The sequence below is a fragment of the Salmo salar genome, chromosome ssa02 (genome assembly GCF_905237065.1).
Source record: "Salmo salar chromosome ssa02, Ssal_v3.1, whole genome shotgun sequence".
NCBI classification, from domain to species: domain Eukaryota; kingdom Metazoa; phylum Chordata; class Actinopteri; order Salmoniformes; family Salmonidae; genus Salmo; species Salmo salar.
Window position 1 is genome coordinate 44,626,590 of NC_059443.1, and position 27,163 is coordinate 44,653,752.

At 44.0% G+C, this 27,163-nt stretch overlaps 1 protein-coding gene and 1 long non-coding RNA gene across 3 annotated transcripts in view; one reads left to right on the plus strand and one right to left on the minus strand.

Moving 5' to 3' along the window:
* LOC100194712 (2-oxoisovalerate dehydrogenase subunit beta, mitochondrial) overlaps positions 1-26,915 on the plus strand; it is a 93,652-nt gene extending 66,737 nt beyond the window's left edge. The window contains exons 9-11 of the mRNA XM_014168458.2: positions 1,756-1,842; positions 25,493-25,654; positions 26,432-26,915. Coding sequence (XP_014023933.1) covers positions 1,756-1,842; positions 25,493-25,633 — 228 coding nt within the window. The 3' untranslated portion in view covers positions 25,634-25,654; positions 26,432-26,915. The remainder of the gene's footprint in view (positions 1-1,755; positions 1,843-25,492; positions 25,655-26,431) is intronic.
* On the minus strand, positions 4,787-6,144 carry LOC123729566 (uncharacterized). Of its 2 annotated transcripts, none has more exons than XR_006761211.1 (3): positions 6,119-6,144; positions 5,634-5,718; positions 4,787-5,055 (listed from the first exon to the last, which is right to left on the minus strand). It is a non-coding gene; the product is annotated as an uncharacterized lncRNA (long non-coding RNA). The 2 variants fall into 2 exon arrangements; XR_006761210.1 differs by lacking the exons at positions 4,787-5,055; positions 6,119-6,144 and adding exons at positions 5,462-5,517; positions 6,040-6,055 and having other exon boundaries at positions 5,671-5,718.
* Positions 26,916-27,163: the final 248 nt, after the last annotated feature.

A 27,163-nucleotide genomic window follows, 5' to 3' on the forward strand; every position in this document is an offset into this window, starting at 1 on the left:
AAGGAGGCATGAGGACTGCAGATGTGGCCAGGGCAATAAATTGCAATGTCCGTACTGTGAGACGCCTAAGACGGAGCTACAGGGAGACAGGATGGACAGCTGATCGCCCTCGCAGTGGCGGACCACGTGTAACAACACCTGCACAGGATTGGTACATCCGAACATCACATCTGCGGGACAGGTACAGGATGGCAACAACACCTGCCCGAGTTACACCGGGAACGCACAATCCCTCCATCAGTGCTCAGACTGTCCGCAATAGGCTGAGAGAGGCTGGACTGAGGGCTTGTAGGCCTGTTGTAAGGCAGGTCCTCACCAGACATCACCGGCAACAACGTCGCCTATGGGCACAAACCCACCGTCACTGGACCAGACAGGACTGGCAAAAAGTGCTCTTCACTGATGAGTCGCGGTTTTGTCTCACCAGGGGTGATGGTCGGATTCGCGTTTATCGTCGAAGGAATGAGCGTTACACCGAGGCCTATACTCGATTTGGGGGTGGAGGGTCTGTCATGGTCTGGGGGGGTGTGTCACAGCATCATCGGACTGAGCTTGTTGTCATTGCAGGCAATCTCAATGCTGTGCGTTACAGGGAAGACATCCTCCTCCCTCATGTGGTACCATTCCTGCAGGCTTATCCTGACATGACCCTTAAGCATGACAGTGCCACCAGCCATACTGCTCGTTCTGTGTGATTTCCTGCAAGACAGGAATGTCAGTGTTCTTCCATAGCCAGCGAAGAGCCTGGATCTCAGTCCCATTGAGCACGTCTGGGACCTGTTGGATCGGAGGGTGAGGGCTAGGGCCATTCCCCCCCAGAAATGTCTGGGAACTTGCAGGTGCCTTGGTGGAAGAGTGGGGTAACATCTCACAGCAACAACTGGCAAATATGGTGCAGTCCATGAGGAGGAGATGCACTGCAGTACTTAATGCAGCTGGTGGCCACACCAGATACTGACTGCTACTTTTGATTTTGACCCCCCTCCCCCCCTTTGTTCAGGGACACATTATTCCAGTTCTGTTAGTCACATGTCTGTTGAACTTGTTCAGTTCATGTCTCAGTTGTTGAATCTTGTTATGTTCATACAAATATTTACACATGTTAAGTTCGCTGAAAATAAACGCAGTTGCCAGTGAGAGGACATTTCTTTTTTTGCTGAGTTTAGTTCATTCTATTGGGAGAAGGCTATACAGACTTTTCTGGCTAGTGAATTGAAACTTTTAAATGAAAGAAGCCTAGTTAATCAATTAAGTGGAAAAAGTAGCCAGCTAACTATCTGAAGCTATTTAGCCAAAGGCAAGCGCTTATGGAAAATACTGCACTTGTTTGTGCACACATACACACAAATGCTGTTAGAGTGGGATTTTGTGTGTGTGTGTGAGTTTGAGTATTTATTATCTCCGGGGGCTATTCATAGTGTGATGAATTTGTTACTCATGGGCTGTCTGAACTAACTGTACTAAAATCTATCAGATGTGAAATAGGGGTCCCTCGGGGGGGAAAAAGGTTGTGAACCCCTGTGTTGGAACATGCTGCAAACTGTATTTGCGTACTCAAATCATGTTCACCCTCTACCCCGTTGTACATTTGTCATGGTACCATAATACGATGCTGGTCTCATTGCCTGCCACATGCTTGCCTTAGACACCACAGGCAGGCTGGGGAGAGACATTATGTCTACAGTAACCATAGATTTTGTCAATGGTTGATGTGTCACACTGTATTGATCAGATTGTGTGTGTTGTGTTTTTCAGTCGGTGGCCAAGACCGGACGGCTGCTTATCAGTCACGAGGCTCCAATCACTGGAGGCTTTGCTGCCGAGATCAGCTCCACAGTGCAAGTAAGTGTGTTTTGTGTGTGGTCATGCATGCAGAGGGTTCTATTGGAATCCCAGGAGGCCTTCAGAGGTGAGATGTGGGACGGATTGCACATGGGCAGTAGGGTATCTATATCTGTGTGGATGGGGGTTTGGGTTGGACTTTCTGTTTGAAATGTGAAATGAAATTAAAATGTCTGTCAGTGGGTGTCCTAGGGGTCAGGCAATAAATCTGACCTTAAGAGGCACTGACAGATTCACTACCGGTCAAAAGTTTTAAAACACCTACTCGTTCAAGAGTTTTACTTTATTTTTACTATTTTCTACATTGTAAAGTAATAGTGAAGCCATACAAACTATGAAATAACACATATGGAATCATGTAGTAACCAAAAAATTGTTAAACAAATCAAAATATATTTGAGATTTGAGATTCTTCAAATAGCCACGCTTTGACTTGATGACAGCTTTGCACATTCTTGGCATTCTCTCAACCAGCTTCATGAGGTAGTCACCTCGAATGCATTTCAATTAACAGGTGTGCCTTGTTAAAGTTAATTTTTTCACAAAAACCTTCAAGCGCTATGATGATACTGGCTCTCATGAGGACTGCCACAGGAATGGAAAACCCAGAGTTACCTCTGCTGCAGAGGATAAATTCATTAGATTTACCAGCCTCAGAAATTGCAGCCCAAATAAATGTTTCACGGAGTAAAAGTAACAGACACATCTCAAAATCAACTGTTCAGAGGAGACTGCGTGAATCTGGCCTTCATGGTCGAATTGCTGCAAAGAAACCACTACTAAAGGACACCATTAAGAAAAAGAGACTTTCTTGGGCCAAGAAACATGAGCAATGGATATTAGACCGGTGGAAATTTGTCCTTTGGTCTGATGAGTCCAAATTTGAGATTTTTGGTTCCAACCACCGTGTCTTTGTGAGACGCGGTGTATTTCCCACCGTAAAGCATGGAGGAGGTGGTGTTATGATATGGGAGTGCTTTGCTGGTGACACGGTCTGTGATTTATTTAGAATTCAAGGATCACTTAGCCAGCATGGCTTCCACAGCATTCTGCAGCGATACGCCATCCCATCTGGTTTGCTCTTAGTGGGACTATCATTTGTTTTTCAACAGGACAATGACCCAACACACCTCCAAGTGTAAGAGCTATTTGACCAAGAAGGAGAGTGATGGAGTGCTACATCAGATGACCTGGCCTCCACAATTCCCCGACCTCAACCAAATTGAGATGGTTTGGGATGAGTCGGACCGCAGAGTGAAGGAAAAGCAGCCAACGAGTGCTCAGCATATGTGGGAACTCCTTCAAGACTTTTGGAAAAGCATTCCAGGTGAAGCTGGTTAAGAGAATGCCAAGAGTGTGCAACGCTGTCAAGGCAAATGGTGCCTATTTGAAGAATCTCAAATATAAAAATTGTTAACACTTTTTTGATTACTACATGATTCCGTATGTGTTATTTCATAGTTTTGATGTCTTCACTATTATTCTACAATCTAGAAAATAGTCAAAATAAAGAAAATCCCTTGAATGAGTAGGTGTTCTAAAACTTTCGACCTGTAGTGTATGTCAGATATGTCATACTGAAACTTTGTCAGTTGAAATGAGTAATATATATTGGATCAAGCCAGTTGAAACTAATACTCAACCTTGTCTGAGGATAAATTTTTGCTCATGGAATGTACTGGAAGTGTATCCCCTTTCCCTCCCTCTGTCCAGTGAAGACTCCGCTCTGGCCTGGTGAGGGCATGATCAAAGTATTTGCTGTGTTCCCTTCAGGGAGAACGTGAGAGGGTTTGAGCTATAGTTTCACCTCCTTGAGCTATTCCTGAGTTATGATTATGACCCTTGTCAGCAGGGTGTTTGTTTAAATTATTATTTTTATTTTTTCCCCTAGACCACAATCAAAGGTATCCGGTTAATGGCATGCTATTCAGTGTAGGCGTTACCTCAAGTGGATGATGCCCTGTGTGTCTGCATCAGCGCTGGTGTAGCACTGACATGAGGGCCTTGGAATTGGTCCTTCTCATCTCCCTGGCTGTCACTCATGTTGTTGTTATCCCCAGACCTGCTTATTGGTAGGATTATTGGTCTGTGAGTCATAGCCATGTTTTCACATGTTTTGTGTCCCGAGGTAACCAGCAGTATTTTTAGTCATGAACCGAGGTTTTAAATGGACCGCCATGCTCCACTGTTGAATGTGAGAAAGCATATGGTGAATAGAACTGTTTATAGCATTTAATACCTCGTTTTTATTGTGCATAGCAATTAGCTTTATGAGCTTTGTGTATGATGAGGAATTGTTGAGACTGCTTTCATCCCGCGCCAAATGAATCCTCAACCACTACTGCCAGAATACATGATCACACGCACTTGCACCTCATGTCTAATGTCTAAGTATATCCAGGTGTTTGCGGCCGCATGCCACGTTGTCCCCCCTCAAGAGCAGGGCACACACACACTCTCGTGGCCAAGTTCCCATGGCAACGTGACCTCGCTGGCTCTGGAGGGCCCACTTTCAGCCTGTACAGATGGCCAAGGGTGGCGGTCAGTACTGCGACTCGCCGGACTGTGGTGACTCATCCGCTAATAACGGGGATGTGGCATGGGTTCCACGCTGATAATGCGATGAAACGGAAAAAGCGCTAAAAATAGAGCTTTTAGTAGAAAGGTGCTGAGCTATCGGACCTGGGTCAAGCCTCTGGGAAATACAACAACAATGTATCCAGTGCTCTCAAGGGAACGACCAGAGAGGGAGACCTAATCCACTACTTAACAAGAGTCAACAGCAGAGAGGGAGACCTGCACCACACCTCACCACCAGTCAACAGCAGAGAGGAAGACCTGCACCTCACCACCAGCCAACAGCAGAGAGGGAGACCTGCACCTCACCACCAGCCAACAGCAGAGAGGGAGACCTGCACCACACCTCACCACCAGTCAACAGCAGAGAGGGAGACCTGCACCTCACCACCAGCCAACAGCAGAGAGGGAGACCTGCACCTCACCACCAGCCAACAGCAGAGAGGGAGACCTGCACCTCACCACCAGCCAACAGCAGAGAGGGAGACCTGCACCTCACCACCAGCCAACAGCAGAGAGGGAGACCTGCACCTCACCACCAGCCAACAGCAGAGAGGGAGACCTGCACCTCACCACCAGCCAACAGCAGAGAGGGAGACCTGCACCTCACCACCAGCCAACAGCAGAGAGGGAGACCTGCACCACACCTCACCACCAGTCAACAGCAGAGAGGGAGACCTGCACCACACCTCACCACCAGTCAACAGCAGAGAGGGAGACCTGCACCACACCTCACCACCAGTCAACAGCAGAGAGGGAGACCTGCACCACACCTCACCACCAGTCAACAGCAGAGAGGGAGACCTGCACCACACCTCACCACCAGTCAACAGCAGAGAGGGAGACCTGCACCACACCTCACCACCAGTCAACAGCAGAGAGGGAGACCTGCACCACACCTCACCACCAGTCAACAGCAGAGAGGGAGACCTGCACCACACCTCACCACCAGTCAACAGCAGAGAGGGAGACCTGCACCACACCTCACCACCAGTCAACAGCAGAGAGGGAGACCTGCACCACACCTCACCACCAGTCAACAGCAGAGAGGGAGACCTGCACCACACCTCACCACCAGTCAACAGCAGAGAGGGAGACCTGCACCACACCTCACCACCAGTCAACAGCAGAGAGGAAGACCTGCACCTCACCACCAGTCAACAGCAGAGAGGAAGACCTGCACCTCACCACCAGTCAACAGCAGAGAGGGACACCTGCACCTCACCACCAGCCAACAGCAGAGAGGGACACCTGCACCACACCTCACCACCAGTCAACAGCAGAGAGGGAGACCTGCACCTCACCACCAGTCAACAGCAGAGAGGGAGACCTGCACCACACCTCACCACCAGTCAACAGCAGAGAGGGAGACCTGCACCACACCTCACCACCAGTCAACAGCAGAGAGGGAGACCTGCACCACACCTCACCACCAGTCAACAGCAGAGCGGGAGACCTGCACCTCACCACCAGTCAACAGCAGAGCGGGAGACCTGCACCTCACCACCAGTCAACAGCAGAGAGGGAGACCTGCACCACACCTCACCACCAGTCAACAGCAGAGAGGGAGACCTGCACCACACCTCACCACCAGTCAACAGCAGAGAGGGAGACCTGCACCACACCTCACCACCAGTCAACAGCAGAGAGGGAGACCTGCACCACACCACCAGTCAACAGCAGAGAGGGAGACCTGCACCACACCTCACCACCAGTCAACAGCAGAGAGGGAGACCTGCACCTCACCACCAGTCAACAGCAGAGAGGAAGACCTGCACCTCACCACCAGCCAACAGCAGAGAGGGAGACCTGCACCTCACCACCAGTCAACAGCAGAGAGGAAGACCTGCACCTCACCACCAGTCAACAGCAGAGAGGGAGACCTGCACCTCACCACCAGTCAACAGCAGAGAGGGAGACCTGCACCTCACCACCAGTCAACAGCAGAGAGGGAGACCTGCACCTCACCACCAGCCAACAGCAGAGAGGGAGACCTGCACCTCACCACCAGTCAACAGCAGAGAGGGAGACCTGCACCTCACCACCAGTCAACAACAGAGAGGGAGACCTGCACCTCACCACCAGACAACAGCAGAGAGGGAGACCTGCACCTCACCACCAGCCAACAGCAGAGAGGGAGACCTGCACCTCACCACCAGCCAACAGCAGAGAGGGAGACCTGCACCACACCACCAGTCAACAGCAGAGAGGGAGACCTGCACCTCACCACCAGTCAACAACAGAGAGGGAGACCTGCACCTCACCACCAGACAACAGCAGAGAGGGAGACCTGCACCTCACCACCAGTCAACAGCAGAGAGGGAGACCTGCACCACACCTCACCACCAGGGTCGAAGGCAAGACTCGGCCTGGAATATCCCATTCAGGGGCACATGGCGGGAATGAAGTGCTGGGATACTCATGGCTTATAGTCTGGTATGGGTTACTATTACAATTGACAAAGTACATGCTCAGCTGTCAGAGTCCAGGACTCAACTTTTCTTCTATTCTTCATGTGAAATATACTTTGAACAATGTGCAAATAGATTTTCTTTGAAGTGACAGGGCTGAGAGTATGCCTTGATTTCCTCACCCTGGAGCTTGTTGTTTAATTTGGATTGTTGAAGAATAAATCATTGAAATCAGGCCGTCAGTAGGCTTATACCGAGGTTCAGCTGTTTTGTCTTAGCAAATTTTCAACTGTTTTGTTATCTGGCTTTGAGGCATGTGCAAAACTCTTTCCACCCCTTTCCATGTGTTAGTGACTCCAGGAGTGGCTATACATAATGCTTTTGTCAATGTATTATGTCTGGACAGCAGGGTGAAACTGAAGGATAATCGGGTCAAAGCCAACTGCCTCAGAACAGTGTAAGCACGGTCCAATTATGGATTAGTTTGACTTCCTTCAAAATCTGGAACAGCGTCGTTAAGGGTTTGAAAGTTTCCATTCGGTGGATTAGCTGCACCTCACAAAAGGTGTTGTCATTGGCTGACCTCTACTAATATCAGTGCTTCTCTGCTGACTTACAATGGACCTCAGGGATACAAAGAGTGCCATGGTAAAGTTGAGCAGCCTCTCCCATACTGCTGTGCATACAGCTTTGTGACAATTAACACATGGACCTCGCTGTGCTACATACAGTGCCAGTCAAAAGTATGGAATCATGTAGTAACAAAAAAAAAGTGTTAAACAAATCAAAATCGATTTTATATTTGAGATTCTTCAAAGTAGCCACCCTTTGCCTTGATGACAGCTTTCCACACCCTTGGCATTCTCTCAACCAGCTTTACGAGGTAGTCACCTGGAATGCATTTCAATTAACAGGTGTGCATTGTTAAAAGTTAAATTCCATAAATGTTCCTTCTTAATGCATTTGAGCCAATCCGTTTTGTTGTGACAAGGTAGGGGTGGTATACAGAAGATAGCCCTATTTGGTAAAATACCAAGTCCATATTGTGGCAAGAACAGCTCAAATAAGCAAAGAGAAATGACAGTCCATCATTACTTTAAGACATGAAGGTCAGGCAATACGGACCATTTCAAGAACTTTGAAAATTTCTTCAAGTGCAGCTGCAAAAACCATGTGTTATTTCATAGTTTTGATGTCTTCACTATTATTCTACAATGTAGAAAATAGTAAAAATAAAGAAAATCCCTTGAATGAGTAGGTGTCCTAACTTTTGACTGGTACTGTATAGTATTTATAGGCTAGACCCCTGGGATTGGATCGTGCAGTAGAGGCTGTGCTTACAAGCAACACTGTGGCTTTAAGTCTCTGTTTCACGCTATGGACGGAAGTACACTTAGGGATGAAGCGTTACTTGAGATACACAAGCAAAACTAGAGCATCCATGTGATTACATTTTTTTATTGAGTACCTACAGTTCATGCTGCGTCTCCCCAGTCACTGCAAACACCAATCCCAGATTATAAACTGGGTGGTTTGAGCCCTGAATGCTGATTGGCTGACAGCCGTGCTATATCAGATTGTATACCACAGGTATGAAACATATATTTACTTCTCTAATTAAGTTGGTAACCAGTTGATAAAACAATAGTTATGTTGTGCTTAAGAACAGCCCTTAGCTGTGGTATATACCACACCCCCTCGGGCCTTATTGCTTAATTATACACTGCCTTTGGTCCCGTAACCTTTGCTGTAGACCTACCACAGCTTTCAGACACGGAATCATCCACACTGGTTGCTCTGCCGAGTTCCTTCCTTTATTTGTGTGTAATGGGAATGGCGCGGAGTCCAGCATCAACAACCAACCCAACGCTTATTGCTGAGTTGTGGTACTACTGGTCTGGGCCTCACATCAAAGATGGCCGTCTTCCATTCCGGCCCAGTTGGGGTTGGTCAAAGTTGAAAGCCTGCGTTTTCTGACATAATTGCCTTCAGAATCAGAAGCAGAACCCTTGTTTGCCTGTCAGGCCGTTTTAAAGAGTCCAGGATGCTCTTGAAAAAGAGATTTCAAATCCCAATGAGCCCTTCCTGGTTAAATAAAAAAGAAAGAAAGCTGGTTTGTTTCCTCAGGCGCTGTTTTCCTGCACCTTCTTCCACTGTAAAACCATGGCTGATTGCCTTCTGTCTCTCTCCCTCACAGGATACACCAATAGCCTTCAAAGGGATGTGTTTATGGAAGAGGCCTGTTAAGCTTCACACACACTGAGGAAAGTAAAATTGTATAGTATACAGGCTGTGGTAGAGTATGGACATGAGGTATTGCTCCATGTTCTCCTCTTTGCCAGTTGATGGGTTGAATGGCCACAGCCTAGCATGAAACCCTCTTTGGCCAGTTTGGGTATTAATTCATCCATACTGGTCCATCCTTTACCTGCAGAGGTAGATTTGAATCTAAATTGCAAGGAATTCCCCTAAATTTGTCCTTCAACAGGATGATCAGAGAATGTGTTATTCATTTTTCCTTCCAGGAAGTTGCTTAGTAAGTAATATATGTAAGTACCAGTACACAGGAAGTCTATAATTAACTCCTCTAATCAGTCTCTGAAAGCTTCCAGTGTTGATGAACCCACTAACTGCGGCTATCTTTGAACCCTCTGAAACCATTGTTCATAGGGGAACCATGGAAGCAAATAAACAAATACTTTTAAGATCAAAATTGATTTTCCAAAAGGTCTTTAAAAAAAAAAAAAAATGACCACACCATGTATTACTTGTAAACCCAGTAAAATAAGAACTCTGATAATAAAAAAAATCTATGGACTGCTGTCAACTTCAGAGCAGTGTTGAAATGGCCTATGTAAGACTGATAAAGGTACAGTTTAAACGGTGCTGAGAGACTAGGGAGAGGAAAGTACCCCAGCAGTGAGATCTCACTGATGCTTTCTTATGTACTGCTCCACAGTAAATTGTCCCCCCCAACATCAATCTACACACAATACCCCATAATGACAAAGCAAAAACAGGTTTTTAGAAATGTTTGGAAATTTATAAAAAGTACTAAACTGAAATATCTTATTTACATAAGTATTCAGACCCAATAGTATTCAGTATTCAGTCCTTAGTTGCAAAACTGCCTCTGGAAGCAACTTCAGCACAATAACTGTTTGTCGGGAGCTTAATGCAATAGGTTTCCATGGCCCAGCAGTATCACACAGCACACAAGCCTAAGATCATCATGCGTAATGCCTATTGTCGGCTGGAGTGGTGTAAAGCTCGCCCTCATTGGACTCTGGAGTAGTGGAAATGCGTTCTCTGGAGTGATGAATCACTCTTCACCATCTAGCAGTCCAACGGACAAATCTGGGTTTGGCGGATGCCAGGCAAACGCTACCTGCCCCAATGCACAGTGCCAACTGTAAAGTTTGGTGGAGGTGGAATAATGGTCTGGGGCTGTTTTTCATGGTTTGGTAGTTCCAGTGAAGGGAAATCTTAACGCTACAGCATTCAATGACATTCGCGACAATTTTGTGCTTCCAACTTTGTGGCAACAGTTTGGGGAAGGCCCTTTCCTGTTTCAGCATGACAATATCCCAGTTCACAGAGGGAGGTCCATACAGAAATGGTTAGTCGAGATCGGTGTGGAAGAATTTGACTGGCCTGTACAGAGCCCTAACCTCAACCCCATCAAACACCTTTGGGATGAATTGGAACGCCGACTGTGAGCCAGGCCTAATCTCCCAACATCAGTGCCAGACCTCACTAATGCTCTTGTAGCTGAATAGAAGCAAGTCCCTGCAAAAAAGTTCCAACATCTAGTGGAAAGCCTTCCCAGAAGAGTGGAGGCTAATATAGCAGCAATGGGGGACCAACTCCATATTAATGCCCATGATTTTGGAATGAGATGTTTGACGAGCTGGTGTCCACATACCTTGGTAATGTACCATTAGCCCTATAAATAGGATGCCAAATTCATGATATTAATAATACACTTTTATGTTTGGATATTGTCTTGTATTTGAAGGATGGTTGATTGATTTCAAATGTAGTCTACAAGTTATTACTATGTTGGATTCATGCCTCCATCTCAACCAAAAATCGAAGTTGAAGAATAGGACTAAATCAAATCAAACTTTATTTGAAGTGCATTTACATTTTTGGTTGAGAAGGAGACATGAATCCAACATATCAATTATTAATTTGTAGACCAACTGTATATTGAATTGGGAACACAACCAAATATAACATTTTGGAGTATCTTCTGCTTGGATAGTACACACTCATTGGCCAGTTTATTAGGTATACCCATCTAGTAGCGTCGGACACCCCTTTTCCCCCAGAACAGCCTGAATACTTTGGGGCATGAAAACGTTGTTCAATTGGTATCAAGGGACCTAACTTGTGCCAGGAAAACATTCCTCACACCATTACACCACTGCCACCAGCCTGTACTGTTGACACCAGGCATGACGGGGCCATGGACTCATGGTGTTTACGCCAAATCCTGACTCATCAGTATGACGTAACAGGAACCGGGATTCGTCAGACCAGGCAACTTTTTTCCACTCCTCAATTGTCCAGTGTTGGTGATCGTGTGCCCACTGGAGCCTCTTCTCCATGTTTTTAGCTAATAGGAGTGGAAACCGGTGTGGTCATCTGTGATGAGGACTGACAAGTTGTGCGTTCCGAGATGCCTTCCTGCACACAGCTGTTGTACTTCGCCGTTATTTTCCTGTTTTCCGCCTTTTAGCTTACACGATTCTTGCCATGCTCCTTCGACCTCTCATCAACGTGAAAAGCCCAGGAGGCCGGCTGTTTCTGAGATACTGGAACCGGTGCCCCTGGCACCGACGATCATACCACGCTCAAAGGCGCTTAGGTCACTCGTTTGGCTCATTCTAATGTTCAATCAAACAGTAACTGACTCGATGCCAGTCTGCATGCTTTATATAGCAAGCCACGGCCACGTGACTCACTGTGTGTAGGAGCAAACCATTATCGTGAACGGGGTGGTGTATTAAATAAATATTGTGAATAACGTACAGTACATAAGACAATATCCAAAGGTAGAAGTGTATTGTTATTATTAGTATCATGAATTTTCCATCCTATTTATAGGGCTAATGGTTAGCGATTTCTAAACATCCAAAGATGGATGAATGAGAGTTTACCTAGCTAACGTTGACATGATGGTGTCCTTTGTTGGGCAAATCAGATGTCAATGTATGCTACAAAACCTAACCTTACTCCGAATTGACTTTCACATACAACTTGTGTAAGAACAGTTAGCTGAGTTACTTTCAACTATTCAATGTTATTTTGGTGAGTCTACTCAAATGAGTATGGAAGCTGATCAATGTCTAAATGTGTTGACAGGGTAGCTCTGCTGAATGGAACACAGCTTGTTTATAAAGCTAAGCAGAGAACGTAGAGGTAGGTATCTGGATGATAGACTTGTTCTCACTGAAGTGCATTGCCCCTTGTATACCAGTAGGAGTTACTGTTCAGTCAGGAATCGTTGGATTTTGCTTTCACATTTTATTTCAATATACCTCTGTATTTAGGTTCCTGAGGCATGACACTGAAACGATGTTGATTCAAACATACCATTTTACTATCAACTGTCCCCGACTAAAAAAATAAATAAATACATTTTAAAAAAGTTGTCTGTTCTTTCAACCAATCGCTGTCAACATTTTAAAACGTGAATTTTTCCATGTATAATAGACACGCCCTATGTTTTGATAGAATTAACTATATGTATGCTACTGAGCTTGTTTGATGCTTTAAGCGTTGTAATTAAAAATGAAGAGTCAAAAATGACTAATGAGGGAGCCAGAGCTCAATATAGCCTAACTAGAAGAGAATCTGTTCCTGACCTCTCCTCCCGCTGCTGCTGGCCTTCCATTTAAGCTCTTGAAGTTGCTGGTAAAAGGCTACACCAGCGGTCTGCAACCTTTTTCAATTTGGAGTGCATATTTATCATACCGTTTCTACTGATCTGCATACCAGTTATGATTTTTATATGCACATTTTCGTGGAACAGTTTCAATTCATTTATAATAGTCTTCATATCTCAATCAATGTCATGTCGTTAATCAAAATTCTAAATGAAAAGTATACTTATAGATTTGTAACTTTCTATTGCCATTGCCAATATGTAAAAATAGCAGCCTGCAGGTAGCCAATATCCAGTGGTGTAAAGTACTTAAAAGTATTTTTACTTTAGTCGTTTTTTAGGGTATCTGTATTTTTACTTTACTATTTTATATTTTTGACAACTTCTACATTTACTCCACTACATTCCTAAAGAAAATGTACTTTTACTCCTTACATTTACCCTGACACCCAAAAGTACTCATTACATTTTTAATGCTTAGCAGGACAGGAAAATTGTCTTATTCACGCACATATCAAGAGAACATCCCTGGTCATCCCTACAGCCTCTCATCTGGCAGACTCACTAAACACAAATGCTTTGTTTGTGAATTATGTCTGAGTGTTGTACTGTGACCCTGGCTAGGGTCTTGTTTGCTTAATTTAAGATATTTTAAATGATTTATACTTTTACTTTTGATACTTAAGTACATTTAATACCAAATACTTTTAGACTTTTACTCAAGTAGTATTTTACTGGGTGACTTTTTTACTTGAGTCATTTTATTTTAAGGTGTCTTTACTTTTAGTATGGAAATTGGATATTTTTTCCACTACTGCCAATATCCTGATAAAAATAAATATCCTATAAATCATATTGGCTACATACACATGGGCCTGTGTAGCCAACTATTAACTTGGTCCAGCCCGAAGCTTGTGCTAGCAAACTTACAACATTATATAAAATGTTCTGGGCGCTCAGTTTCCCACGCCAGTGAGCTCCAGACACACAGCTGTAGGCTATTTGCGTAAGGGATAAGAAGTAATCAGGTAGGCCTATTTTATGAAGTTTCCATCGATCAGAGCATGACATTTTCTTCCCCTTTCATGCTGAGTGGTTATCGAAAGGGAGAGAGCTGGAAAGATTTTTCAAATAGGCTGTGTTGAGGAACAACTATCATTTTCAATGGATGTAAAAACAGACTTTGTTTACTTGCTGTTAGAGGCGAAGAAAAAATTACTTTGAGAAGCCTCACAGTGATGGTGAGTTAAGACAATCAGAAATAGTATCAGATCCCCAGATCTGGGCACATTTATAGGCCTACATTTGCTCGCAGGCAAGGTAGCCTAGGCCTACTTCTATACGTAGTCAGGTGCGTTTCCTTTCTCAAGATAGACAGGAGCGCACCAAACAAAAGACATAAATTGACAAGTCATAAATGGAATGAAATTAACCAAAACCTATTAATCACAAGTGGGATTAATAGACTGTGCACGCTGCAAACAGTGTCCACTCCTACAATGAGAACAGTAAGACTGTCATAATAATATTGAATGCATTAACAGAAATTACTGTAACCAAACAAACATTGTAGATTAGAAATTATGGGAATTTACTGTAAATGTAGGCTTACTACTGGTGTGCAATCCCCACGGCCTCTGCAATGGATTAGTCCACTTAGACAGGCGTGAATCAGACAGGAGTCTTGTGTGCCATAAAAAAAAAATATATATATATATATATATATATACACACACAGTGCATTCGGAAAATATTCAAACCCCTTAACTTTTTCCACATTTTGTTATGTAACAGCCGTATTAAATATATATATTTTTCATCAATCTACACACAATACCCCATAATGACAATCAAAGACAGTGTTTTTTTTGTGCAAATTTAAAAAAAATAAAACTGAAATATGACATTTTCATAAGTATTCACACCCTTTACTCAGTACTTTGTTGAAGCAACTTTGGCATCGATTACAGCCTTGAGCCTTCTTGGGTATAATGCTACAAGCTTGGCACACCTGTATTTGGGGAGTTTCTGCCATTCTTCCCTGCAGATCCTCTCAAGCTCTGTCAAGTTGGATGGGGAGCGTCACTGCACAGCTATTTTCAGGTCTCTCCAGAAATGTTTGATCGGGTTCAAGTCTGGGCCACTCAAGGGCATTGTTATTGACTGTTTGTTTATCCCATGTGTAACTCTGTGTTGTTTTTGTCGCACTGCTTTGCTTTATCTTGGCCAGGTCGCAGTTGTAAATTAGAACTTGTTCTCAACTGGCCTATCTGGTTAAATAAAGGTGAAAAAAAAAAAACTTGTCTCAAGGACAGAGACGTCCCAAAGCCACTCCTGCGTTGTCTTGGCTGTGTGCATAGGGTCGTTGTTCTGAGCGCTCTGGAGCAGGTTTTCATCAAGGTACTCTGTACTTTGTTCCGTTCATCTTTGCCTCGATCCTTGCTAGTCTCCCAGTCCCTGCCACTGAAAAACATCCCCACAGCATGATGCTGCCACCACCATGCTTCACCGTAGGGATGGTGCCAGGTTTCCTCCAGACGTGACGCTTGGCATACAGTTCAATCTTGGTTTCATCAGACCATAAAATCTTGTTTCTCATGGTCAGAATCTTTGGGTGCCTTTTGGCAAACTTCAAGCTGGCTCTCATGTGCCTTTTTTTTTTACTGAGGAGTGGCTTCCGTCTGGCCACTCTACCATAAAGGCCTGACTGGGGGAGTGCTGCAGAGATGGTTGTCTTTCTGGAAGGTTCTCCCATCTCCACTGAGGAACTCTAGAGCTCTGTCAGAGTGACCATCGGGTTCTTGGTCACCGCCCTGACCAAGCCCCATCTCCCCCGATTGCTCAGTTTGGCCGGGCACCCAGCTCTAGGAAGAGTCTTGGTGGTTCTAAACTTCTTGCATTTAAGAATGATCGAGGCCACTGTGTTCTTTTGGACCTTCAATGCTGCAGAAATAATTTGGTAGCCTTCCCCAAATCTGTGCCACAACACAATCCTGTCTCTGAGCTCTACGGACAATTCCTTCGACCTCATGGCTTGGTTTTTGCTCTGACATGCACTGTCAACTGTGGGACCTTATATAGACAGGTGTGTGCCTTTCCAAGTCATGTCCAATCAATTGAATTTACCACAGGTGGACTCCAATCAAGTTGTAGAAACATCTCAAGGATGATCAATGGAAACCAGATGCACCTGAGCTCAATGTCGAGTCTCATGTTAAAGGGTCAGAATGCACTATGTAGGTAAGGTATTTCTGTTTTTTATATTTAATAAATGTGCAAACATTTCTAAAAACCTGTTTTCGCTTTTCTCTACGGGTATTGTTTTTTAGATTGCTGAGGATTTTTTATTTATTTAATCCATTTAGAATAAGGCTGTAACGTAACAAAATGTGGAAAAAGTCGAGGGGTCTGAATACTTTCCAAAGGCACTATATTTATTTGTGACTGCTCGACTGAAAGAAATCTTGGTTGACCAACAGCTTATCAACCAAACAATCGACCAGTCGACTAACTAGGGTCAGTCCTAAAAATATCCAAAGTACATATGAAATTCAACATAATTTCAACCACCCAATTGAATATAGGATGAAAAAGATTTTTTATGTTTCTACATGGAACTTTCAATGCAATTTCAACATACATAGTTCTGATGATTATGTTGAAATTAGATTCATGTAACCTGACTAACTGTCACAGCTGTCGTGGAAGAGAGAAGGGGACCAAGGCGCAGCGGGTTGCGTGCTCAACATATTTATTAAATAAAATGAGAACACCACGGAAAAACAATAAACAAACTAACGACTGGAACAGAGAAGCAGGCTCAACAAAAGCAGTGCTCTCAAACAACTACCCACAAGTGACAAACAAAACACACACCTATTTATAGGACTCCCAATCAGAGGCAACTAGAAACACCTGCCTCCAATTGAGAGTCCAGCACCCAACCTACACATAGAAAAACTACCCTAGAATATACACATAGAAATACAAACATAGACCAGTGACCAAAAACCCCGTAATACATAAATAAACTACCCTCTGCCACGTCCTGACCAAACTACAATAACAAAATATCCCCTATACTGGTCAGGACGTGACACTAACAGGTTGTTAAGTCAATGTATTTAAGTGAAAGTTTTACCCTAATGTCAATGTTTACAACGCTGGTTCAAATTAGATCAAAACAGAACTGGTTCATTAGTTATTTCAAATCCAATGTATTTTCCACGTTGATGCCAAGTCACAATATGGATTCAGCTACTGTGTGCCCAGAGGGCAGTGTGTGATTTGTCATTGTTGGCAGTCCCATTTGGTAATATTGGAATTACTCAATCTGTGGCTGTCGCTGACAAACTTTTTCTGTGTGACAGGAGACAAAATGTGCAACTGCAAATCTAAACCCCCGCCGGTTGGTATTTTTACATTTTTCTATATTGCCTCCTCGAGAGATGCAGTCCATAGTTTATTCTGCCATTTTGTCATATTTATATGCAGACATTTAAGTCAGATTGCTTATAATGATGTGTTTTCTCCAAAGATAAACAGCGATTTGATTGAAATCGGAGTTCTGTGGCACATCACCATTTAGCTGTGGTGACGAGCAACCAGACTACTTTCTTCCTGCTTCCAGTAAGTGTATTTTAGAGGAGATTACAGTTAGGAATCTTACAGGAAAAAGCCTTTAGTACTGTCTTTCTGTCTGCCTGTGGATCATAGACTGTCTCATGAGACGTTCTCCCTTAATGCTGTGCACTCTAGAGACACGGATGGTCCTCTATCATGACAGTACATTGGGAGAGATGGCCTATGCTACATGTTTCCATTCTTTCAAAAAGTTTGACAGGATTTATTACACTTCTGATGTAACTCTACAAAAATGCAGGCCTGACCAGACTCATCTTATTTGTTTTAAGCTTTATCTTCATGATTAAGTGTCCTGTCAATCTGTCACTGAAGTCCACTGTAGGGCCCCCTCCAGCTGCCACACAAGTGTCTGCCTGTTAACACTCCTAGCCCCCATGACCAGGAATAGCTAATCACTGAGCAACATGGCAAGGAAACCTAGTCAAAGAATATAATTAGTCATCGCAGCTCAGATGTTTTTATTTTCCTTAGCCACTGCCAGACATTGTGAGCGTCCTTTCTGAGAGTTCTGCATCAAGAAAATCATCCACCTTCCAAGTGTTGAAGAGCTATAAAAGCTCTTTAGGACTGTGAAAACTAATTTTCTGCTTATAAGACTTTGACCTTAGAGGCTAAATTGATTCATGTTCTTGCCTCAACTAGGTGCAATAGGGGAATAGAGATATTTGACTATAGAATATGTGAACTTATGGTCTTATACATACAATGCATCATGTCCAGTCTCCCAGCTCTACCCGAGACTGTTGGAGAGGACAGAAGGAATTCCCCACGGAAACGGTTTGGCCCACTTGGCCATGGAGGGGCAGGCAGGGTGGGGTTGGGTTGGATGGGGAGGGGATACTGGCTGGCACTAACTGCGGGCATCCTTTAAAGCTAATCACCACTAATTAGCGAGGCAGAGCGGGTCTGCCTATTGTGGGCTGAGTAATGACACCCCCAACCCCCCTTTGATACACTACAGTGGGCCATGAGCCATACACATGAGCCCATCACTTTCCCTGCACGCTGTAAACCTGTAAAAAAAAAAAATGCTTGTAACACTGATGTATGACCTTTGTTGTACCACTGTGGTAATAATGTATACTGCATATATATTCCCGTCTCGTGGTACAGTAAACCCTAATGACCCAGAGGACCATTTTGTCCGTCTGCTAATTCCTTTTTAACATATCAAAGCAACCTGAGACATGCCGCTGCTGGCAATGCTAAAGCTATATCTGTAAATTAGACCCGACGGGCCTGGCATGATACTGGGGACGTGGAGCCGACACGTATCTACAGGCTCTCTGTTGTTTTTACAGCCCATGAAATAAGGAGACACACAAAGGCTTTCTCATGGAGCCTGACTTTCTTCTGAACCCTGCCAGATGTTTTGGAGGAGATGAAAAACATATTACTGCAGAAACATGCAAATACAACACAATGTCCACAGAGTAGGGCTAGCCTTAGTTTAGCTAGGGGTCTGCAGAATCTTTTCTAAAAGCTAAATCACTCCCTACTCGTCTTTGTCTCAGTTTTCAAGTTTGTGACTGATTTTGTCTTGTGTAGGTTTGATTGGGTGGGCTGTGAGCACACATCACATTGTAAGAGGGGTGTGTGAATGTGTGGTGTGTCTGTCTCTGTCTGTGTGTGTGAATGCTAGTTACTAAGACCCTATGGTTAATTTGGCTCAGCGATGGCTCTTCTCTCCTGTGGAGGCTATTGGCCCCTCCATTGCTTTCAGATGCTGTGGGAGGAGGTCAAAAGCCAATAGAGACATGAGCGATGGCTTGTTTTCCAGCGCTGCCAAAACACATGCTGTGCGTTGGCTAGCTCTGAGCTGTGATTTTAAATAAGCCATTTGTCTCCAACTTTTAAGGGTGGTGGTAGTGAATTCACTGAAGCTGTTGGCAATGTTCCAGTGAAGCATTTCCAGTGTTACTGTGGCTACAGCCATGAGTGAAACTGATTCCACTCCACTGTCTCTCTGTCAAGCACTAGAGCAGGGGCCTGGAGTTTTACCTGGTATTTGGTATTTTATTAGGATCCCCATTAGCTGTTGCAAAAGCAGCAGCCACTCTTCCTGGGGTCCACACTAAACATGAAACATGACATAATACAGAACGTTAATAGACAAGGACACAACTACATCCATTTCTTTTGAAAGGCAAACGTAACCTACATATCAGTGCATACACAAACTGTCTAGGTCAAATGGGGGAGAGGCGGTGTGCCGTGAGGTGTTGCTTTATCTGTTTTTTTAAACCAGGTTTGCTGGGCTCTGTTCTGGGCCAGCTGCAGCTTAACTACAGTTGAAGTTGGAAGTTTACATACGCTTAGGTTGGAGTCATTTAAAACTCGTTTTTCAACCACTCCACAAATTTCTTGTTAACAAACTGTAGTTTTGGCAAGTCGGTTAGGACATCTACTTTGTGCATGACACAAGTAATTTTTGTTTACAGACAGATTATTTCACTGTATCACAATTCCAGTGGGTCAGAAGTTTACATACACTAAGTTGACACTGCCTTTAAACAGCTTTGACAATTCCAGAAAATGATGTCATGGCTTTAGAAGCTTCTGATAGACTAATTGACATCATTTGAGTCAATTGGAGGTGTACCTGTGGATGTATTTCTAGGCCTACCTTCAAACTCAGTGCCTCTTTGCTTGACATCATGGGAAAATCAAACAAAATCAGCCAGGACCCCAGAAAAACAATTGTAGACCTCCACAAGTCTGGTTCATCCTTGGGAGCAATTTCCAAATGCCTGAAGGTACCATGTTCATCTGTACAAACAATAGTACGCAAGTATAAACACCATGGGACCACGCAGTCGTCATACCGCTCTGGAAGGAGACGCGTTCTGTCTCCTAGAGATGAACGTACTTTGGTGCGAAAAGTGCAAATCAATCCCAGAACAACAGCAAAGGACCTTGTGAAGATCCCAGAGGAAACAGGTACAAAAGTATCTATATCCACAGTAAAACAAGTCCTATATCGACATAACCTGAAAGGCCGCTCAGCAAGGAAGAAGCCACTGCTCCAAAACCGCCATAAAAAAGCCAGACTACAGTTTGCAACTGCACATGGAGACAAAAATCGTACTTTTTGGAGAAATGTCCTCTGGTCTAATGAAACAAAAATAGAACTGTTTGGCCATAAAGACCAGCGTTATGTTTGGAGGAAAACGGGGGAGGCTTAAAAGCCGAAGAACACCATCCCAACCATGAAGCGCGGGGGTGGCAGCATCATGTTTTGGGGGTGCTTTGCTGCAGGAGGGACTGGTGCACTATAAAAAAATAGATGGCATCATGAGGAGGAAAAATTATGTGGATATATTGAAGCAACATCTCAAGACATCAGTGAGGAAGTTAAAGCTTGGTCGCAAATGGGTCTTCCAAATGGACAATGGCCCCAAGCATACTTCCAAAGTTGTGGCAAAATGGCTTAAGGACAACAAAGTCAAGGTATTGGAGTGGCCATCACAAAGCCCTGACCTCAATCCTATAGACAATTTGTGGGCAGAACTGAAAAGGCGTGTGCAAGCAAGGAGGCCTACAAACCTGACTCAGTTACACCAGCACTGTCAGGAGGAATGGGCCAAAATTCACCCAACTTATTGTGGGAAGCTTGTGGAAGGCTACATGAAATGTTTGACCCAAGTTAAACAATTTAAAGGCAATGCTACCAAATACTAATTGAGTGTATGTAAACTTCTGACCCACTGGGAATGTGATGAAAGAAATAAAAGCTGAAATAAATCATTCTCTACTATTATTCTGACATTTCACATTCTTAAAATAAAGTGGTGATCCTAACTGACCTAAGACAGGGTATTTTTACTGGCATTAAATGTCAGGAATTGTGAAAAACTGAGTTTAAATGTATTTGGTTAAGGTGTATGTAAACTTCTGACTTCAACTGTAGGTCTTTCCTTGCAGCAATGGACTACACGACTGGACAATAATCAAGATTTGACAAAACTAGAGCCTGCAGAACTTGCTTTTTGGAGTGTGGTGTCAAGAAAACAGACCATCTCTTTATTACGGACAGACCTCTCCCCATCTTTATGTTTTGACCATGACAGTTTACAATCTAAGGTAACGCGAAGATATTTGGTCTCATCAACTTGTTCAACAGCCACACAATTCATTACCAGATTCAGCTGAGGTCTAGAACATAGGGAATGTGATCAAGAAAAACTCTGGCCTTATGTGTGTACCGCAAAGTCAGATAAACAGTTGCATTGACTGGGCCATGTTTAGGCACAAGAAGGATAGAAACCTAGTAAAACGGGGACGTACTATTTGACCTTGTCTGACTGGAAGTACTTTTGGATTTCCCCTTGCTACGTTTTTCCAACGTACAGTGAGGGGAAAAAAGTATTTGATCCCCTGCTGATTTTGTACGTTTGCCCACTGACAAAGAAATGATCAGTCTATAATTTTAATGGTAGGTTTATTTGAACAGTGAGAGACAGAATAACAACAAAAAAATCCAGAAAAACGCATGTCAAAAATGTTATAAATTGATTTGCATTTTAATGAGGGAAATAAGTATTTGACCCCTCTGCAAAACATGACTTAGTACTTGGTGGCAAAACCCTTGTTGGCAATCACAGAGGTCAGACGTTTCTTGTAGTTGGCCACCAGGTTTGCACACATCTCAGGAGGGATTTTGTCACACTCCTCTTTGCAGATCTTCTCCAAGTCATTAAGGTTTCGAGGCTGACGTTTGGCAACTCAAACCTTCAGCTCCATCAAATCAAATGTATTTATATAGCCCTTCTTACATCAGCTGATATCTCAAAGTGCTGTACAGAAACCCAGCCTAAAACCCCAAACAGCAAGCAATACAGGTGTAGAAGCACGGTGGCTAGGAAAAACTCCCTAGAAAGGCCAAAACCTTGGAAGAAACCTATAGAGGAACCAGGCTATGAGGTGTGGCCAGTCCTCTTCTGGCTGTGCCGGGTGGAGATTATAACAGCACATGGCCAAGATGTTCAAATGTTCATAAATGACCAGCATGGTCAAATAATAATAATCATAGTAGTTGTCGAGGGTGCAACAAGTCAGTAACACAAGAGTAAGTGTCAGTTGGCTTTTTCATAGCCGATCTTTGAGAGTATCTCTACCGCTCCTGCTGTCTCTAGAGAGTTGAAAACGGCAGGTCTGGGACAGGTAGGACGTCCAGTGAACAGGTCAGGGTTCCAGCAGATCTGGGACAGCAGGTCTGGGACAGGTAGCACGTCCGGTGAACAGGTCAGGGTTCCATAGCTGCAGGCAGAACAGTTGGAACTGGAGCAGCAGCACGGCCAGGTGAACTGGGGACAGCAAGGAGTCATCAAGCCAGGTAGTCCTGAGGCATGGTCCTAGGGCTCAGGTCCTCCCAGAGAGAGAGAGAGAGAGAGAGAGAATTAGAGAGAGCATATTTCAATTCACACAGGACACCGGAAAAGACAAGAGAAATACTCCAGATGTGACAGACTGACCCTAGCCCCCCGACACAAACTACTGCAGCATAAATACTGGAGGCTGAGACAGGAGGGGTCAGGAGACACTGTGGTCCCATCTGATGAAACCCCCGGACAGGGCCAAACAGGTAGGATATAACCCCACCCACTTTGCCAAAGCACAGCCCCCACACCACTGGAGGGATATCTCCAACCACCAACATACCATCCCGGGACAAGGCCGAGTATAGCCCACAAAGATCTCCGCCACGGCACAACCCAAGGGGGGGGGCCAACCCAGACAGGATGACCACGTCAGTGACTCAACCCACTCAAGTGACGCACCCCTCCCAGGGACGGCATGGAAGAACACCAGTAAGCCAGTGACTCAGCCCCTGTAATAGGGGTAGAGGCAGAGAATCCCAGTGGAAAGAGGGCAAACCGGCCAGGCAGAGACAGCAAGGGCGGTTCGTTGCTCCAGCCTTTCTGTTCACCTTCACACCCCTGGGCCAGACTACACTTAATCATAGGACCTACTGAAGAGATGTGTCTTCAGTAAAGACTTAAAGGTTGAGACTGAGTCTGCGTCTCTCACATGGGTAGGCAGACTATTCCATAAAAATTGAGCTCTATAGGAGAAAGCCCTGCCTCCAGCTGTTTGCTTAGAAATTCTAGGAACAATTAGGAGGCCCGCGTCTTGTGACCGTAGCGTACGTGTAGGTATGTACGGCAGGACCAAATTGGAAAGATAGGTAGGAGCAAGCCCATGTAATGCTTTGTAGGTTAGCAGTAAAACCTTGAAATCAGCCCTTGCCTTAACAGGAATCCAGTGTAGGGAGGCTAGCACTGGAGTAATATGATCAAATTTTTTGGTTCTAGTCAGGATTCTAGGAGCCATATTAAGCACTAACTGAAGTTTATTTAGTGCTTTATCCGGGTAGCCGGAAAGTTGAGCATTGCAGTAGTCCAACCTAGAAGTAACAAAGCGTCATTTTTGGACAGAAATGTTCTGATTTTTGCAATGTTACGTAGATGGAAAAAAGCTGTCCTTGAAACAGTCTTGATATGTTCTTCAAAAGAGAGATCAGGGTCCAGAGTAACGCCGAGGTCCTTCACAGTTTTATTTGAGACGACTGTACAACCATCCAGATTAATTGTCAGATTCAACAGAAGATCTCTTTGTTTCTTGGGACCTCGAACAAGCATCTCTGTTTTGTCTGAGTTTAAAAGTAGAAAGTTTGCAGCCATCCACTTCCTTATGTCTGAAACACAGGCTTCTAGCGAGGGCAATTTTGGGGCTTCACCATGTTTCATTGAAATGTACAGCTGTGTGTCATCCGCATAGCAGTGAAATTTAACATGTTTTCGAATGACATCCCCAAGAGGTAAAATATACAGTGAAAACAATAGCGGTCCTAAAACGGAACCTTGAGGAACACCGAAATGTACAGTTGATTTTTCAGAGGACAAACCATTCACAGAGACAAACTGATATCTTTCCGACAGATAAGATCTAAACCAGGCCAGAACTTGTCCATGTAGACCAATTTGGGTTTCCAATCTCTCCAAAAGAATGTGGTGATCGATGGTATCAAAAGCAGCACTAAGATCTAGAAGCACGTGGACAGATGCAGAGCCTCGGTCTGATGTCATTAAAAGGTCATTTACCACCTTCACAAGTGCAGTCTCAGTTTGACGGTGTGGATGGTGTTCTTGGGGTCATAGGCAGCATTCCTCCTCCTCCAAACACGGCGAGTTGAGTTGATGCCAAAGAGCTCCATTTTGGTCTCATCTGACCACAACACTTTCACCCAGTTGTCCTCTGAATCATTCAGATGTTCATTGGCAAACTTCAGATGGGCATGTATATGTGCTTTCTTGAGCAGGGGACCTTGCGAGCGCTGCAGGATTTCAGTCCTTCACGGCATAGTGTGTTACCAATTGTTTTCTTGGTGACTATGGTCCCAGCTGCCTTGAGATCATTGACAAGATCCTCCCGTGTCGTTCTGGGCTGATTCCTCACCGTTCTCATGATCATTGCAACTCCACAAGGTGAGATCTTGCATGGAGCCCCAGGCCGAGGGAGATTGACAGTTCTTTTGTTTCTTCCATTTGCGAATAATCGCATCAAATGTTGTCACCTTCTCACCAAGCTGCTTGGCGATGGTCTTGTAGCCCATTCCAGCCTTGTGTAGGTCTACAATCTTGTCCCTGACATCCTTGGAGAGCTCTTTGGTCTTGGCCATGGTGGAGAGTTTGGAATCTGATTGATTGATTGCTTCTGTGGACAGGTGTCTTTTATACAAGTAACAAACTGAGATTAGGAGCACTCATTTAGTGTGCTCCTAATCTCAGCTCGTTACCTGTATAAAAGACACCTGGGAGCCAGAAATCTTCTGATTGAGAGGGGGTCAAATACTTATTTCCCTCAATAAAATGCAAATCAATTTATAACGTTTTTGACATGCCATTAAAATTATAGACTGATCATTTCTTTGTCAGTGGACAAACGTACAAAATCAGCAGGGGATCAAATACTTTTTTCCCTCACTGTATGCCCTATTGAACACATTGTTGTGATTACCCAAACACCTGCAGAGCCTGTTGTCCAGAGATGAGGGATGTAGAGGGATGTAATATGAGTGCTGAGAGAGAGTGAAACTGACCACGTACCCTTTGTGTGTCCACAGGAGGAGTGCTTCCTCAACCTAGAGGCGCCCATCGCTAGAGTCTGCGGCTACGACACTCCCTTTCCCCACATCTTCGAACCCTTCTACATCCCAGACAAGTGGAAATGCTTTGATGCTATCAAGAAGTTGATCAGCTACTGATCTCCAACTACTGATCCCCAGGTGAGTACCACGTTGGAAGTTGATGTCTGTCCTCTGGGGTTTGTAGTTTTTAACTGTGCAGCTTTTTGAACCCACCCCCCCCGCCAAAAATAAATCCGATCAAAAATCAAGATCATATGTTCGCCTCCAACCACTTTTTAACATGGATTGATAAAGAACAATGAAGATTATATCAGAAGCCTTATCAGGTATGCATTCAGGAGTCGCAATGTTCTAGAACGTTGCCAATAGAAATGTATTTTGTAGAGCTGACATGATTCCATATTTGACATGACTGAGGAACACGCCTGTTCTGCATTTTGTATTTCTATCTGAAATATGAAACATTACACCCCACTGAACGCAATCCTGATCTCTGTGCTCCTTGCAATTGTCCTCAAACATCGCACTATGGCTGACTGACAACCCATTTAGATTTAATGATTATGGTTCATGTCTCCGATTTAACTTGTGTAGCTCCATGCTGTTATTTTATAGTTTGTGTATAGCAAATGATTATCTTTACTTGTGGCAGAATTTATGAGTAATTCACTTTGAAATGGAGAGCGCTGTTGTCATTCGCCTCGATCGGCTGTGTTTAATCTTTTTTTAATTGCCTGTGTCGTTTTGAGCACCATGTTGTAAAAACGAGCCTGGAAAGAAGTCAATAAAGGGATGGTAAATTGAATTCTACAGGAGTCAACCCCCGCTTTTCTTTCACTCTCTCTCCCTCTGCTATGTCAAGTAAGATATCTGGACTGACGTACTGAACCTTTCTCTTCTCATTATTCTTCCCAGAGCCACCTCTCGGAGGACCTAGACTCCGAGCTCTCTCTCGCCATTGTTCTCACCAATGGACATCATGCAGAAAAATACACTTTGCCGGCCATCCAATCAGGAAGCAGCATCCAGACGGAGCTCTTCGCCCTCCCTGTGCAAGCACAGACTGTTACTTCTGGTTTAGTGAACGTTTTCTGTAAATGGGGAATAGGTGTCCTCTTGGTCGTCTCTCGTACGTTTTCTAGCTTCCATGGTAAATCAGATCCACACAGACAGTTTCACAAACACTAGTGTGAGTACCAGTAAGTGTTATTCTATAGGAACTCTGACTGTTAGAATAGTTGAATGTGTGTCTGCCTCAGTCTTCCCCGTTTAATTTTACTCTTTGAATGACTCTTTGCCTTTCTAATCTTAGTTTTGTTTGACATCAAGTTGACTGTACTAAAAATAATGGACCTGTGGATTTTTATGAAAATAAAGTAATTGATCTTCGGCCTCATTATACTTGACAGTTCTTTTAAAGGGGCAATCTGAAGTAACTACATCCATTTTTTTTTTTACTTAGAAATTAATGATATGTACCCATTTGATTCTTGAAGAATATATCATATAAATGTCTCATGAGTTCAACTGTCATAACCCATCAACACCCACAGTATAAGCTTATTTTACTCCAATGTTTGTAAACACAGTCAATGTAAACAAACACTGTATAGACTCAACATGGTTACTACAATTTTATATAATGGA